General features: G+C 35.5%; 6 protein-coding genes across 6 annotated transcripts; 4 read left to right on the top strand and 2 right to left on the bottom strand.

Annotated features, from left to right (window-relative positions):
• Window positions 1–2,716: 2,716 nt before the first annotated feature.
• Window positions 2,717–4,392, top strand: GCK72_009687 (uncharacterized protein; the record flags this gene model as incomplete). Its single annotated transcript, XM_003113133.2, has 10 exons — window positions 2,717–2,784; window positions 2,831–2,924; window positions 2,969–3,124; window positions 3,173–3,271; window positions 3,391–3,651; window positions 3,700–3,802; window positions 3,849–3,936; window positions 3,983–4,184; window positions 4,227–4,324; window positions 4,371–4,392. 10 exons carry the CDS (start codon window positions 2,717–2,719, stop codon window positions 4,390–4,392), a joined length of 1,191 nt encoding a protein of 396 aa, XP_003113181.2.
• A 364-nt stretch (window positions 4,393–4,756) lies between these two features.
• Window positions 4,757–5,077, top strand: GCK72_009686 (uncharacterized protein; the record flags this gene model as incomplete). Its single annotated transcript, XM_003113150.2, has 2 exons — window positions 4,757–4,900; window positions 4,949–5,077. 2 exons carry the CDS (start codon window positions 4,757–4,759, stop codon window positions 5,075–5,077), a joined length of 273 nt encoding a protein of 90 aa, XP_003113198.1.
• A 2,801-nt stretch (window positions 5,078–7,878) lies between these two features.
• Window positions 7,879–8,675, top strand: GCK72_009685 (uncharacterized protein; the record flags this gene model as incomplete). Its single annotated transcript, XM_003112942.2, has 3 exons — window positions 7,879–8,013; window positions 8,216–8,305; window positions 8,433–8,675. The coding sequence occupies 3 exons, from the start codon at window positions 7,879–7,881 to the stop codon at window positions 8,673–8,675; spliced, it is 468 nt and encodes a 155-aa protein (XP_003112990.2).
• Window positions 8,676–9,036: 361 nt separating this feature from the next.
• Window positions 9,037–10,433, bottom strand: GCK72_009684 (uncharacterized protein; the record flags this gene model as incomplete). The annotated part of the gene is made up of 5 exons (XM_003112875.2): window positions 9,037–9,195; window positions 9,332–9,600; window positions 9,649–9,850; window positions 9,903–9,991; window positions 10,346–10,433. 5 exons carry the CDS (start codon window positions 10,431–10,433, stop codon window positions 9,037–9,039), a joined length of 807 nt encoding a protein of 268 aa, XP_003112923.1.
• Window positions 10,434–12,982: 2,549 nt separating this feature from the next.
• On the top strand, window positions 12,983–13,889 carry GCK72_009683 (uncharacterized protein; the record flags this gene model as incomplete). The annotated part of the gene is made up of 3 exons (XM_003113000.1): window positions 12,983–13,045; window positions 13,303–13,512; window positions 13,851–13,889. The coding sequence occupies 3 exons, from the start codon at window positions 12,983–12,985 to the stop codon at window positions 13,887–13,889; spliced, it is 312 nt and encodes a 103-aa protein (XP_003113048.1).
• Window positions 13,890–14,678: 789 nt separating this feature from the next.
• Window positions 14,679–16,088, bottom strand: GCK72_009682 (uncharacterized protein; the record flags this gene model as incomplete). Its single annotated transcript, XM_003113220.2, has 8 exons — window positions 14,679–14,821; window positions 14,926–15,136; window positions 15,186–15,317; window positions 15,362–15,488; window positions 15,534–15,636; window positions 15,713–15,825; window positions 15,870–15,959; window positions 16,003–16,088. The coding sequence occupies 8 exons, from the start codon at window positions 16,086–16,088 to the stop codon at window positions 14,679–14,681; spliced, it is 1,005 nt and encodes a 334-aa protein (XP_003113268.1).
• Window positions 16,089–16,190: the final 102 nt, after the last annotated feature.

Raw genomic sequence — 16,190 nt, 5'->3', positions numbered from 1 at the left:
TCATTTGTAGGTAGTTTGGTGAAAATAGAGATGTCGAAGAAGATATGTTTTGAATGGAAAACGTCAGGTTCTGGACAAAAATCTTATAGTTATCGTAGTATATTATTTGAAGATTAGTTACTTTGAGGGTTCATCTCGAGGTCATATATTGTTCCAGTCACATTTTTGTAGTAGTTGTAAAACTTATAATCAGTTTCATTTTTGTAGTTTAAAACAGTTTTTGTCATTAAAAACAGTTCAGAGCTACTGAATTTGAAACAAATGTAACAGTCAAGGGAGAAGTCGTTTAAGAATGTTGTCAACTACGAAAATAAACATCTAGGTGTGTTCTATACAGCCTTCCAAAAGTTGACTTACGAGTTATCTTTTACTATACATGCTAATGTAAAACAGTTGCACTACTACGAGAAAATAAGACATTTTCTTTGAAATCATTGATCTCCGATACTACGGTTTGAAATGCTATGAAAGCCTTGAAGATACTGAAGTATGAGGAGAGAAACGATCTAAATGAGGATTGTCGGAAGACAGAATACGAATGAAAAGGGGGAAAAGGTGTCATCTTTCCCTCATTGCAATTATCGAAATCGACCATCTTTCGGAGGCAAAAGTATTTCGGTCATCGAAGTTTCGAGAGGAAAATTGGAACATGAAAACGATTCTACCCTGATGTAGATGTTCCCGAGAGAGAAAAGAAAAAAGTAACTAAATTGAGAGGAAGAGAAGGAAAATGTACATATATCCATCCGAATAAATTCATTCATCAATGCGAAAACTGGTCATCTGGAGATGGATGTACGTAGACTTTCCTGTTTCGAGAAACAGTCAAAAGGTGAGAGGATGAGAAAAAGAGAAAGAGAAGAAATCCTCGTGAAACTTGTCTCCGTGAATGATAATTGACGGAAATGGATTGATATTTGCATACTTGTTCGCATCTATACTTTTTGTCTCTGATTTTGACTTTTGGAGTTTGGACCGGGAGTTTCATATATTTTTTTTGAACACATCGAATGAACTACAACAAAAGAAAGAATAATGACGTTTCAAGGTCAAGACTCACGGTCCTTTATGCGTTCTTTTTCTAACTAATTTCCACCGAATAATTGTATGTTATGGGACGAGAAGGATACCCTTGAAATCGGTTTTACTCCTTTGAAAAGTATTCTGGGTTTGTTTTGAGGGTATTCCGGGCGGTAATATATTCGTTTTTGCAATTGAGAGTGTGTAACGGAGTCAAGAAATTCTTCTTTGTCTCAAAGAGATGTAGCTGTTTAAAGAAAAAACAGTATAGGAAACTATTATCAAGAATAAGAATAAAACTCTAGGTTTGTTTGATACAAAAACGTTTGTCAACAGAAAAATCATCTGTGGCACCCCAATACAGAATACGTGATTCATAAAAACATTATCTTTATGTGTGTTTTAAGTGTTCGTACACTTTAAAAATGACATAGCACATGAAAAGTGAGAAAACTCTTCTAGAAGTCAATAATTTGCATATTTCTCATGCTGTGTGGATTCTCATGAAAATCAAAAACTTCGAGCTCGAAATTTCCCAAGGGAGCATGTGCATGAGATGAAAATGAGTTAAACCACATGACTACCTCGTTGATAATAGTTGATAATTGGGGGAGTCTCTGAACATCTTGCTCTATTTGATCTACGGTTTACAGTAGTTTTCAGTTTTCCTCAGAAACAAATGTGAATTTCTCTGTTCGAAACAATTTTTGTGTCAAAAAACGGAAAAAAATTGAAGGGTGGGGGCTTATCTAAATTACGCGACCAATTTCCGAGTTTTCGATGGTGTACCCGTAGTTTTTGAAAGAGAATCGAATGATTTGAATGGTAACATTTGTTTTCCATGAAGATCTATGGTTGAACCAAAACCATCAAAATAAGATGGGTCCTATCTTTCTGACGCGCGCTGTATTATGAAAATGCCAGAATGGAGTATTAAAGATATTTTAAGACATTTAGTTTGTAGTTAGATTTTTGCTTATTGTCTCAGTTTTTAGAAAAAACGATTCTGCAACTTCGAAGAATCGTTTGAAAAAGAATTTTACAAATTAATAGGATCTTGTAGTTCTAAGACAATTTCTATCACATTTTCCATCAAAACTTAGAAATAGGTCAAAAAAAAATAAAATTGAAGGTAAAGTATTGAAATTACTCGGAATAAGTTGAGAACTTTTTATGCTTATGTGTGTGTGTGTGTTTAAACCACAACAAAATCCATATGAATTCAAATATAATGTATTCGAAAAGGAATAAAGGGATTCCTTCATTTTCTCCTTTTTCTTTTTCTCTTATCTTTCCCTTATTTAGATTAAAAATCTTCCCCCTGTTCCTGTCATAGTTGAAATCTCTCGAAAGTTTTCGGACACTTTCAAGATAAAATCAAGAAAAGAGACGGTAAACCTAAAGAAGTTTCTGAGAAGAAGGGAAAGAAGGTTTCGGAGAGAGAAAGGAATACGTTGCGAACAGAAAAAGATTTTATCAGAAAATTTTGAATATATATAAAAGATGTGGATGGAAATACGAAAACAAGAATGGAGATCTTCTTTTGTTTCCCGGAATCGGGAAAAATACGAGACCGGAATCACACAGAAAAAATCACAATATATTTGTACACGTAACCGCATAACCTGCTCCATATTGAACACACAAAATCTGGGAAAAATGAAAAAATTCAGTAAATCAGTCATTATTTCGGAAAATGAGCACCCGGTTGAAAACAAAATTGGAACCAAATGATATAATCAAAAGATCGAAAACGGATTATAAGTAAGTGGTTCGAATGAAAATTCAGATCAAGATCTGAATAATTCAGTTGGAAAGTTATCGTACAGCTCGGTGTCGGAGGATTCGGGACAGTGAACAAAGTGATTCAAGTGAATGAAGCTGGTGTTCCGATTAACAACAAAGTTAGTCGGAATCTGGAGTTCAAAAATCTGAAAACCTTTTCCAGGAATACGCAATGAAGACTGAGATGAAATGTGTCAAAAGACAAGCGTCTCGTCTGAAAATCGAACGGAATGTTATGGCTTCGTTCTTGAAATGTGATACTGCATTCAAAGAACATTTCCCTGAACTCATCGACCTAGGTCAGACTCATGAATTGAAGGTTTGTCAGATGAAAATCCAAGTATTTTTTTTTGAAATATGATTTCAGTGGATAGTGATGACGTTGGTTGGGGCTTCATTGGAAAAGCTGAAACAGAAAAAGTTTTCGAAATCAACTGCTCTTCAATGTGGCCTGCAAACAATGAAAGTAAGCCAGACATAAGAACGAATTTATGAAATATGGTTTCCAATTTTTGTCACCTTTCACGGTTCTCAAAAAACAAATGAGCTGAAAGTGGAAAGAAAGATAGATGTGTGTCTTTACAGGCGATCCATGACTTCCATCTTCTTGGATTCCTTCATCGAGATATCAAACCAGGCAACTATTGCGTCGGAGCAGGTGCCAAACAAGAACTGATTTACATGCTTGATTTTGGACTCGCTAGAAAATATCGTCAACAAAATGGACAAGTGAGACCTCCTCGCAATAAGACCAAAATGGTTGGAACTCCGAGATACTGTCCACGAGCATCGCATCGAATGGAGGAATTGGCGAGAAAAGATGATTATGAGAGTTGGTATTTTATGGTTAGTTGTTGGCATGCAGGCTGTAATTTCTATCAGAAATCTTTTTAGCTTCTTGACTTTGTTGATGGTGATAGAGGAGTGCCATGGAAAGGTAAACCAAGAGAGACAGCTTATGCTATGAAACGGAGGATATTCGAGGAGCCAAAATGGAGTAAGTGAACATCTGGACGAACAGGAAATTCTATATATGTTTTCAGTATCTACTGTATCATTGGTTCCATCGGAATTCGTTATCATGGCAGAGTATATTAACAGTTTGTTTTTCAACTCGGAGGTCGAATTTGGGTAATTTTGATTTATTTCATTGGATCTAATTTTGTTTTGATTTCAGTGTTTTCCGTGAAGCGATTACTGATTATGCTCGTAGTTCCAGTATAACATTGAAAGAACCATTAGATTGGACATGTGAAGTGAAGAGTTCGGATATGCCTGCATCCAATAGTGCCCCAATGCCTTCGTCTAGTACTCCGTCCCCTTCTGTCAGTTGTATTCCGCCCTCAACTGCTCCAAGTACTATGCCAACTTCAAAAATGGTGAGATTCAAAATGTTTATTTTTTATTTTTCAAAATTTCAGGGTGACGCTGAAGACAACAAGTCGATATTCTCGGAGAAAGCAGAAGAGAGTTCAATCGATCGGAGTAAAACTGGAAATCGCAGTCATAATGCGAGAAAGTACGTTGAACTACGAAAATAAAATAGATTAATTCAATTTTTTCAGCAAAAGACCGTCTAGAAGATAAACAGAGAACCGTCACAGAAGCTTTTTCATTGGGGGTTTATCCTCGAGAACTTGAAATTTGGATAAATATTTTTGGTATATTCATATTTTGAAACCAACAAATATGAAAAAGAAGACATTTAGGTTCGGCTCCAATTCGGAGAGAATTATCTTTATTCGAAAATTCTCGAATCAGGATGTGTCTCTAAATTTGTTTACTGTGATCCTAACTTCCTTATTTATTGTTTTACCATGTGTTGAGTGTTACCAAACAAATAAATAGGTGGAGGATATCCTACCACTTATCCAAGTTGGTCATCAACAATAACAAGAGCATATTACTATAAAAGGCAGATTAGAATTGCTTCCCCACATACTATTTTCAAATGTCTTTCATTCAAATTCTTCTCGTCTTCATTGTCTTTGTTGCCATTTCTGGAGTCTTCAGTCAAGATCTCGCTTCGTGTGCTCGTATGGACACAATGGAGAAAGTTGCAAGAGCTGCATGCATAGGAAGTTGCACTATTCAAGTATGAACTGCTACCCAACAAACGAAATTTCCTTTAAGTCGTTTCTAGAATTGTGCGACTGGATACTGTGAGAAACGAAATGGTCGCCCAACCTGTGTTTGCAGTCGATGTGCCTTTGGATCGAATATTCCTTTGGATAAACTTATCAAAGGAGCCGCCTCAGCCGTCAAAGGATAACTCAAATAGCCGGGAAACTAAAACTATATGTTCTCTTGAAATTTGTTTCAATCATTTCTGTAATTTCGAATTCAGCTTCTGTAAATTTCAATAAATGTATACTTTCGTTCGTATTTTGGATAATTTTCAACCAGTGTCTAGATTTTTCATTTCAGCTCTCACTGGTTCTTACTGTGGAGAACGTGATTTGCTGAACTAGCCTGGAATTCAATTTCTACTTTTCTGCTTTCGTTCTTTTTGTATTATTTGAATCATGATGGTAATTCATCTCTTTTCGTCTACAATTATTTTCTGCTCCGCCCACGGAAACTTTAGAATTGCTGCATCATTCTCTTTGAATGCCATTGAAAATGCAATAAATTGCCACATTTGCTTTCACTTCCGGTCGTTTCATTTTATTAAATTCCGTCAGACTCACTTAAAGTCACAGGTTTTTCTTTATATTTCACATCTGGTATCCAAGTGTCTATGGTCTTTTTCAAAACGAACGTCATATTTTTTCTGAACGTAACACAAAATTTTGTTTCGCTTTTTGGTTTTTCCGATCGGGAAATACTGAAGTTGTATCATCTCAAGTTGTTATCTGTTTTATTCTAACTGAACTCTATTTTTCAATCTGAAAACCTCTGTATATCTGAAAAAGACTATCCCGAACAAGTTGTTTTTGTAATTCTGACCATACGAATTGCTTTCTAATCGTTCCGAATAGTACTGTAGCTCATTTGTAGTTTATCTGTGTCTACAGTAAATCGATAAATATGAATATTTTTTCAAATAATTTCTCGGAAAAATGATAATTGATTCGTTCTTTGTTGTTTCTTGGTGCCACTTGAAACTTCAAAACTCGCAATAAATAGGTATTAGTCTGGTGGACTTTTCATTGTCTCGTTTCTTGATTCTGTATTTTGAATAATTTTTTAAGACTCAGCATTCAACTTTCTCGACTCACAAGTCATAAAACCGGAATCTCTATTTCATCACATTTTCTTCTCTTTTCTCCATTGAATGGCTCAATCAATGAGTCAATATAAATTGACATCATCACCTTATATGTTACGATTCTTGAGTTGAGTCAATAAAACAAAACTTGAGTAGTTGGAAGTGTAAATTTACTCAAAGAGACAACTTTCTTCATTTGAAGACCAACAGAAAATCGTTCTGTTCGTTCCAGAACTTTCTGCGTTTTTTTATTTCATTTAGAAATTTCTTTTGAGTTCTCGATTCTTACCGCATACTGAATTTTCCTTCTTTGAGTGTACTCTTGTTCATATCTCCAAACACTTCCTCTGCGAATACAGTTCTTCCGCTGGTTATCATCATTTAAACAAAGATCAGACTCCGTATCATATCGACTGAAATTTTCAACACAAAGTTCTGGAAACCCTGATAAACAATAACAATAAAAACATGTTCTTCGTGAATCCCTCCCAGACCGGAAATGCTATTTTCCGCCCCCAATTGTATGCCATTCCCCCTCCTTCTCCTCCTCCATATTCTTATCATTCCTTTTTCATATTTCCCCAATTGATCAAATATAAAAAAAGAGATGGGTCTTAAGACTACAAAATATGTCAGTAATATTACATACTTCTTGTTTTCCGCCCACTCAAAAAATATATCGTCTTTTTTATTTTTGTCTATTTAAAAGTGTGTTTTTATATATGATAACACTTACTCTTTGTTCATAATCCATCTATTTCCGTCTCCTTTTTCCTTCTTTTTCTTCTTTTTTCTTAAAATCCCCCGTCAATACTTAAAAAAAACAATGATCGTCTATACTGTAGTTTGCTTCTTCTTCTTCTCCCACAAATATTTTCATTAAACTTTTCTTAAATTTCTGTTTTTTGTTTACGTTGAAAATTGCAAACAATGTACATTTTTACGATAGAACTCAACTTCTTCATTGTTAATTTTCTTTTCTGAAAACCATAATGCTGTTCAGAGAAGTATCTACTCGGATTTTTCTGATTCTCCCTTTCTACAGATTACAGTAACCCACAAAGAATTCTTAATGATTGTTCTGAAAATATATCAACTGGACACCGTTCTTTTCAGACATTTTACGGTACCAACTACGGTAGAATACGGTAGTTTGAGACAGTAATGATTAGAATTACCACAACAAACTATTAATGAATTAGTAGAACTAAATATTGTAAGCATTAACCGAAATAATTTAGGATTGAAAAATGTCATAAATATTCAAAATCTAAATGACTACGATAATTATTCAAAACCTCTCATAAAATGAAAAAAAAAAGAGAAACCTTCTGAAACTTTTTGAACAGTAGAAAACAGATAAAGAACATAGAAATAAACTGAATATACTTTCACCGATCACAATACTTTTCTGATTCTGAAATTGATACTTTTACCCATGTTCATTCCTCCTCCGCTCTCTCAAAATCATTCCTCTCCACCCCCTCATTATGTCTGAATCTCTCCACCTCACATACTATTTTCTCATTTCTTTTAACTGATAACACATCCGGCGGTCTCTTCTTAAACATCTACATTTCAGAATGAAAAAAGAAAAACCCCGTTTCCGGAAATCTATCACACACTCTTATCACTCCCTTTTCCTTTAAAATCAGCAGAGTTTCCCTACTTAGATTTTAGTTTTTTCTAGGAAAATGGTACGGTATTTTTGAATTTTTCTCTGTTATATTTGATTTCTAATCACCTTTTTGAGAAACCTCCTTTTTGATAAACAAAACTAATTCATTCCTATTGTTTCAGCACTCAAAAATTCAAAATTCCACCAAAAATCGTATTTCGGTCGGCAATCACTCGACGCAAAAATGCAGAACGAGAGTTCGGAAGATGGCAGTGCACCTCCACTTCCTCCTCCGAAAATACCGCCCAGAACACATCCGATTCATTTGAGAAATCGTCTGAAACTACAGTATATTCGTCAATCATTGTTACCTGATACAGTAAGTTTTTGAGAATTCATAAACGATGAATCACTTCGAAAACGTCACTAAGTTCTTATCGATTATATCAGTAGTAATTGGCCTATTTTCGTAGATGAATCACAAATTGACTGGTCAATGAAAAACGTCGACAGCTCATTGAGCAACGACTTTTTCACTTCACACGTAAACACGAACTGATAAGATATTGGTCTATTTTCAGGAATCACATATGGATGACGTGGCAGAATGTCATAGCAGAAAAGCATCGTCAGTTGGATTTGTGGAGATTGACGATTTGATGAAATTTCAGGTGAGTATGATTGGAGAGAAAAAGAGATTGGGGCTCAACTTATTATTACTTAGATAAGCTCTCGAAACAGAATAAATAGGAAAGAACATTATTTTAATTTTAACTGTTCCTCAATTTTTGATTTCAGGAAGAGTACAAATCCCGATCCTCCACTGGCTTTTATTGTTCCATTCGCAATCTATTTTCAACTGGAAACTCTCCGACCTCCGCCACGTCATCATCTATTCCGGATTCCCATATCAATCCAATGTTTGCTTCTCACAAATGTTCGTTTTCAAGAAGTTTCACTCATCTACCGTATCCTCCGAAGAAGAAACGAAAAAGTCATTTGAGAAGAGTCTTCTCTTGTTTTTCCATTTTCAAGAATTAGTTCATCTTCTGTTACAAGTATTCATCACTTCACTGGTTATCTTCTTTTCTTTTCTTGTCTTTTTTCAGCTTTACGCATAATTTCATTGTCTCTCTTTCTCTCATAATCTAGTCTTCCAATTCGTTCTCTCTGTTGAAAATATAATTGATTTAAAGCATAATTAAATATGAAAATACAATAATGATGAAGAGTTTATTACATTTATATTTCTTTTTTTCATGGAAAAGGCGCACATAAATGATAGAATTATTCGAAATTTAACAACATTTTAAGCCTGATTAGTGATTGATAGTAAAGCATTTTCATAGCGGGGCAGCACCATTAAGTATTCATTTGGACAAAAATAGTGTTTTAAGTCATTTTACGCTTGTTGAATTCCTTTTCTGGAAACCTTCTTTTCCTTATTTCTTTTTGGTGGAACTGGAGTGGAGGATGGTTCTTGACGTCCGAAAAAGTATCTGTAGTCGTCAGTTCTGATGTGAGCCCACACTCCAGCAGCTCCATTTTCATCGAATTGATCCTGGAAAAGAAGGATTTTATTTATTGGGAAATATTGAAAGGTGTTCAAATCAACCAGATATAATATAGAAAAACTCCCCCATAATACATAATTTTCTTTTCATGAGTAATTCAAATTGTTTGAAAAAAGCCCTAACCTGAATTCTCGGAATGAAGGGATTATGCTCCAATCTGAGTACTTGTTTCGATCCAACCAATTCTAAATTTCCGAGTTCTGGTGGAATCATTGCAAGACGATTTCCTTGAATATGGAGCTCACGAAGACGAGTCAACTTCCCCAATTCTTTTGGCAAAGTGAGCAAATCGTTCTCACGAAGAACCAGAATTTGAAGGTTTGTTAGATTCTCAACGTCTCCTGGGAGCATTTCAAAGTCATTGTCGCCCAAATACAAGGCCCGAAGAGTTTCTGGAAATCGAGGATATTTCTTGTTTTACAACAGAAAAGAAAACTAACGCATGAAGAAGAAGTTTCCTGGAAGAGATCGTTCACTCAAGTTGTTGTAGGTCAAATCGAGAATTTCCAATTCAGAAAATGATCCAAATCCCTTTGGGAGTTTGGTCAATTTATTCATTCCGACATTGAGAATTCGAAGTTTTGGAAGAGAAGAAATCGATGGAGGAAGCTCTTCGATTTGATTGTTCCACAAGTTCAAAGACTAAAAAATAGAACAATAACATATTTTAGCTTGAGCTGAATTAAAATTTTACCTGAAGACTGATCAAATCCGCAATGTTTGGAGGGACAACAGTGAGCTTATTGTGACTCAAAGAAAGGCGAGTTATGATTTCAGCATCGACTGAAAAAAACGTGTTTAGATAAGTAAGGTACGGGGGTTTTTGTTGAATTTGATATCTAATTTATCAGAGAAATGGTAAAATTGTGCCGTTATTGTGAAAGACAAGCGCTAACAACGAAGAAAATAGAAATGTAACAGCTGTTACTCCATTCGATTTCATGTTTTCAAATGCATAAGAAAGCACATCCAGGGGAATAAGCGACCTTATAGCTGGGGGTCAAATAAACACGATAATACAGTTTTATAGTTTTAAGATGCTGCATGAAACAGTGATTTGAATAAAAACTATTTTTTGAAAATTATCTCAGTTACTTTTTATATTTCGGATATACATTTTTTTAAATCCAAACTTACTCAAATGAGAAATCTGCGAAAACGAAGAAATGTTCCGGTCGACATGTTCAACTTCCGTTACTTCTTCTTTCTTCTTGTCTTTTGGCATTTTGATACCTGGAAACTCAAAATTAAATATATTTTCTCGGCGTCAGAATGTACAGAAATCATAAATTTTAAGAGGAAATATAGAAATAATGAGAAGGTGGAAGAAGGAAACAATTGGAACATTTGTAAACAACTCGTTTTGAATTTCAATTCATCGGAGCATTTCATTAATTTCTCAATGAATTAAACTCATGCTACAGTAATTCTCCTTCCTCTAATTCTCTTTTCGCTCCTCCCACTTAAACGCAAAAATTGGAAACCGAACTGGAATAGAAAATGAGACAAATAAAGAGTATGGCAACTTTAGAGACACAGAAACAAGTGTTATATTTGTGTTGGGTAGAGAGGGTCGCAGAAGAAAGAAATGACAGCGAATCGTAGGCGGATGGAGGCAATCGGAGAGAAGAAGGAATAGTGTACAGCGAGAGAGTATTACACTGTGATAGATACGCAGATGGTTAGAGCAATTCTTTCTTTCGAAGAAGAGAAAATGAGAAGCAGTGAAAAGTTCATAGAGCGGTAAACTTAAACCTTTATTGATTGATTGATTTTGTTTTGACTACTGCTTCGTGTAATTCTGAATTGGAATCTGAACAACCGTTCTCTCTTTTTAATCTGTTCTCTCTTTTTCTCTCTTTTTAAAATTCAGAATGGCTCTCCTAATTCGGATGTTCGTTTCTAGTTACTTGTCTAGAATGTAGAATTCAGGTGATTTATATTCTTTTTGTATGATTTTTATTCTATTTCCTGGCGCTACTGTAGAATTATTAGCTGAACCTTTTTTCCAAAACTCGTTATCCTTCCTAGATCTCCTCACACCTCACTCTCTCCTCTAATATACATTTCAATACGAAGTTACCGAGTTTTTATTGTCTTTCGTTTTTTTTGTTCGATGGCAAAAAGCGATAAGATTGTGCGTCGAGAGTGAAAAAAAGAAAGAGGAAGTAAACATTTCCCCTTTCTCTTTCCTCTTTTATTTTACAAAAGTTCATCATAACTCCTTGTTCTTTTTCTTGCTTTTCCTCATCGATTTTTCTGAAAAAAAATTGGTAGTCCACGTCACCTAGCTACTTTCTGACTCTCATCGACTCTCTCACTTCCAAATAATGTCTCGTTTCCTCTCAAATAAACAAAAAATAGATGACACAGATGTCTCCATATTGCATCAGAATGCCAGCTCTTGTTTCTCGTTTTTCCTTTTGAAACTCACTTTCACTTGTTGCGCTTATGATCTAGAAAAAAGTTAAAGATTTAGGCTAATTAAGAAACGAAAAGTTGGAAACAATCACATGATGAGGGAAGCTGAAAGTGTATTAATTTTCAAATGATCACTTCTCCAACAGAGATGAGCGGAAGAGTTGGCGGAAGAAATCCTTAAATTGGCGGAGTAGCTTTTCTTTGGGACGGTAGCAAAAAGTGTTCAATAGATAAAATTTGCAGCATAAACTTGTCTATCGATTGGAAAAAAACAGAACATTAAAATATTCAAAACTAAACGAGTTACAGTCAGTTTAAGCCTGTATTCCGCCTTCCGCCCTGAGACCATTTGGCGGAAGGCGGAATACAAGCCTTAATGACTGTAACTCATTTAGTTTTTAATATTTTTGGGTCCTGTTTTTTCCAATCGATAGACAAGTTTATGCTGCTAATTTTATCTATTGAACACTTTTTGCTACCGGCCCAAAGAAAAGCTACTCCGCCAATTTAAGGATTTCTTCCGCCAACTCTTCCGCTCATCACTGTTCTCCAACCCATCGCCAACCAATCGAAATTCATTTTCAGCTGCTGTGCTGATAACACTTCCCCTTATTGATTTCTTCATTTACTTCAGTTTCTAATGTTTTTGATTCCTAAACTAATCAATCAATTTTCATTATAACCTACCAAAAAACGGGATCAAAAACCGGTTTCACCGTCCGGCAGATGTCGTTCTCTGCTGTCTTTTTCTTCGAAGTTTTTTTTTCCTTTCGTAACTGATCTCATCCGAAGAAATGAGAATCTATTTGAACTCATCACAGATTCTAGTTTTTTTCTTTATTTTCATGTTTGCAGATTAATCCGCACTGTCTTTTTTCACATGAATTGGAGAATTTTCGATGAAAGCTTTAAAATAACGTAAAGAAATTTTTGACCCACTCACTGAAAACTTGGTTTTCCCTCCACCAAATGGAACGAATATTGATATTTTCTCTCTTGATGTATGGAAAAGAAACTTTGATTTTCTTGTTGGTTTCTCCTTTTTAATTGTGTGAGAACATCAACATCATGTGCATAAAATTGTTTCGTTTTCCCGTGAGGCCGTTCATAAACCAACCACGAAACCCCCGCTCCAGCTGATTCTTTTTTCTCTTTTCTCTTTCGTCGTCTCTTCATTTTGAGCAGTGTTCTGTTAGGCAACGTTGCATTCGATTCATCTCCGTTTCACTGTCAATTTCATTGTTCATTTTCAACTTTCGCCCTCTTTTTTTGCCATTTTGTTACGTGGAACTTTTAATTCTTTTTCAAATTTTGATTTCATATTTATTCAAAAAATTATCTAATTTAGACGAGATGAGCGATCCATGCGAGTGCTTCTTCGATCATGAATCAGCTATGCAGAGACTTTTGGCGATGGTAAGAACTGGAATTTCAGAAAATAGTTGATCGTCTTGCAAACGACTTTTCAATAATCAGGGAAGTATAAGCTGTGTTTCTTTTACGTCATTGATGACGTGGAATAGGAAGAGGGAACTCCCTTCAAGATAGTTTGATGAACACAAAAACAAACAATTCTTCCGGTTTTGGTCTTAACTACAGTAATCCTTTGACAACCTATCAGGGTGGCTCGGAGAGCAAAATACTGTTCCATCCATTTAAAAAGTCAATTTCAGCTAAGAAACTCTCAAGCGGACTGCACTGATACTGGATGTGACAACGATGGATTGAGTCGTGAAGGTGGAAATCCAATGATTTTGTGGACTCTTTTGTGGACATTTATGGCTATGGCACTCTATGTTATGAGACCAAATTCAATGAGATCCGGAGGAAGAACGCCAGAAGATGCTGCCATTGAGAAACCATCTGGAAGTGCTGGAAACGATGTAAGTGATGGAAAAATTAGTAATTAAATTAGAAAATTGCTCCTAATTGCCGGATACTTCTCTGGTCTACTGTAGCTACCGTAAGCTTGTCGACACTTCGCAATAGTTGTTAATAGAAGCGATTTGATAAAAACCTTGTTACAAAGAAACATTATTTTAAAAGACGTATTCCCAAGGACTGACCGGTCACTTTTCTTTTCCTTATCAATACCACAAAACACGAAAAGAAATTATGACGGCGCAATGATTTTGCTCAAAAAATTCAAGGAAAATGTTGTTTTTATGCTGACTTCCGAAGTACATTCCAGAAAAAAATAACTTTGTTATTTGTTTTTCAGGACAATACTCCACCACCACCTCCGCCATCTGCTATGTGAATCCGCCTGCCGTCTGAATAATCCTGCCTCTCTCTATCTCCATTCCTGTGTATAAACCAAAAAAAACAAGAACGTCTGTCACAGTTCTATAAAGATTTAATTTTTTCCACCAATCCATGTATTCTTGTCCTCTGGGTCTAGTTTCCATTCATTTGCTTTTACTTTTTCCGTGTGCTCTGGGTATCATCTTCTCTTTTTTCTTGTTTTCTGTGAAAATCACCAACAACTAGTCATGAAATCTGTACATTTTTGCTGTCTCTCTTTACGAATAAAGATTCGAAGCTTATTTTGACACCTAAAAAGTAAGATTACATATTTACAACTTACTAGCGCTATCATGTCCGTCGAACTTCGATGAAAAATTACATTTTTTCAACCAGAGTCTTTCTTGTGGCATTTTTCTGTAATTCTATCAAAAATCTAATTTAACTTAGAAAATTACCGAGAATCGTCGAAGTTGTCGAACAGTGATATGGTTCAACTTAAAGTTCCGAAATATCGATAGGACTAAGAATGAAAATATTCCGGCTCAAGATTTACATAAATGGACGGAGTATAAGAGAAAAAGAACGGGAAAAAATGAAGTGAAAAATCGGATCTGGATTTTGTAAGAATCAAGTGAAAAATACATGAAAACCAATGAAAATTTGAAGATCGAGTACACGAACCGAGCTAGGAATATAAACGAATGATTTTAGAGTTTCTCCAACAATAAATTGCCAATCGAATGAATTATGTAGCAGTGAAGAAGGTGAGAAGTTTAATGAGATGTTGAACGTATTCAGAAAATTAAAGGAAATAAGGCGCAACTACACGTTCCGGCTTCTCACGACTACCGTCTGGGACTGCATTGAAATATTTCGTTACGCGATTGCTTCCATCGATTTCGAAGACTGCCGCAGCATTTCCGCAACGGTAACAGTAGTTAGGAGCTGAAAAGTGTTTCAAATTTGATGGAATTATCACAGAGATGACTGACAACAAATAACTCTTAATAAGACATATCTTTAATGACTACTAATTCTTTAAAACTGACCTGACCAAACAGTAGCAAGTTTTTCTTTGAACATGTACTTGAATCCTTCATCAACAAGCTGATGTGATCGGCAGAGAAGAGACAGATTGTTATTCATCAAAAACTCCTCAGTAACTTTTGCTCCGAACACAAAACCAGCTCCTCTTTGACTTATGACCCAATCCTCAACCTCATCATCTGGATCCGACCACATTATGTCGCATAGAGGTCCCTAGAAAATGTGATAATTAATATTCAAAACTCTTTTGATTAACAATCACTTTATTTGGAACCTCTTGGGCTCTGTCCAGCAGCATCAGACTGTCGATCGTCCGTATATCAGGAGAAAGTCCTCCATGCACACAGATAACTGAATCATCGATGAGAGCTCCGATTGGAAGTACATCAAACACCTGAAAGCATCAAACGTGGTTTGAAAATCAATACCACAATTTACTTTGCAGAACCACTTGTGAACGTTTCCGTGTCCGTACTTGTTCTGACATTCATCATAAAATCCGTATACGTTTGAAATACGTCGGGACTCGTGATTTCCACGGAGAAGAGTAATGTGATTTGGATACCTATGTGATAGATCATATAAATTTGAGATTTTTCGAATTACAAACTTGAGAAGAAGACAGAAGAGGAGTGTCACGGTTTCCAGACTGTAGTGTCCACGATCCACGTAGTCGCCCATGAACACGTATTTTGTGTTCGGAACAGTACCACCTGAAATCATTGTTCAAAATTCTTGATATTTTCTAACAGTTTAGACTGTTTCGAAAAACAGTTATGAGGTATTCACCAGTTTTGAAGAGCTCAAGTAAATCGTAAAATTGTCCGTGAATGTCTCCACAAATTGTAACTGGCGACGAAACTGGAACAACGTTTGATTCCATCGAAAGACGATCTATCAATCTGAACAACGAAAGGTTTTAAAAGGAAATCGAGTAATTTCTCACGTTGCACAGAGCGCGACGGCGTCAGATTCTGGGAGGTATTTGCATTCACTCGCCCACGTTATCCATTGCTCTGGCTCAATTTTTCGCGATCTTCGAAAAAAAGTTATTTCTTAGAATTTTTATTTTCTATTACCCTATCAAATAAGATGTGCTTTTCTCAAGTTCTCCTTCATCGCACACTGAAACTCGAAGAATGTTTTCAGCAATTCTGTCGATCATTCTGTAACGATAGCTGAGTTTGAAGTCGTGGTAATTTGAAGCGGATAAGTAATTATAAGGTAAAAACCGGAAGATGGGAGTAAATATGTCTCATTTAGAGAA

Source organism: Caenorhabditis remanei, chromosome III (assembly GCF_010183535.1).
Source record: "Caenorhabditis remanei strain PX506 chromosome III, whole genome shotgun sequence".
NCBI classification, from domain to species: Eukaryota; Metazoa; Nematoda; class Chromadorea; order Rhabditida; family Rhabditidae; genus Caenorhabditis; species Caenorhabditis remanei.
Note: the sequence above shows the minus strand (reverse complement) of the source record. Positions and strands in the feature narration are given on the sequence as shown.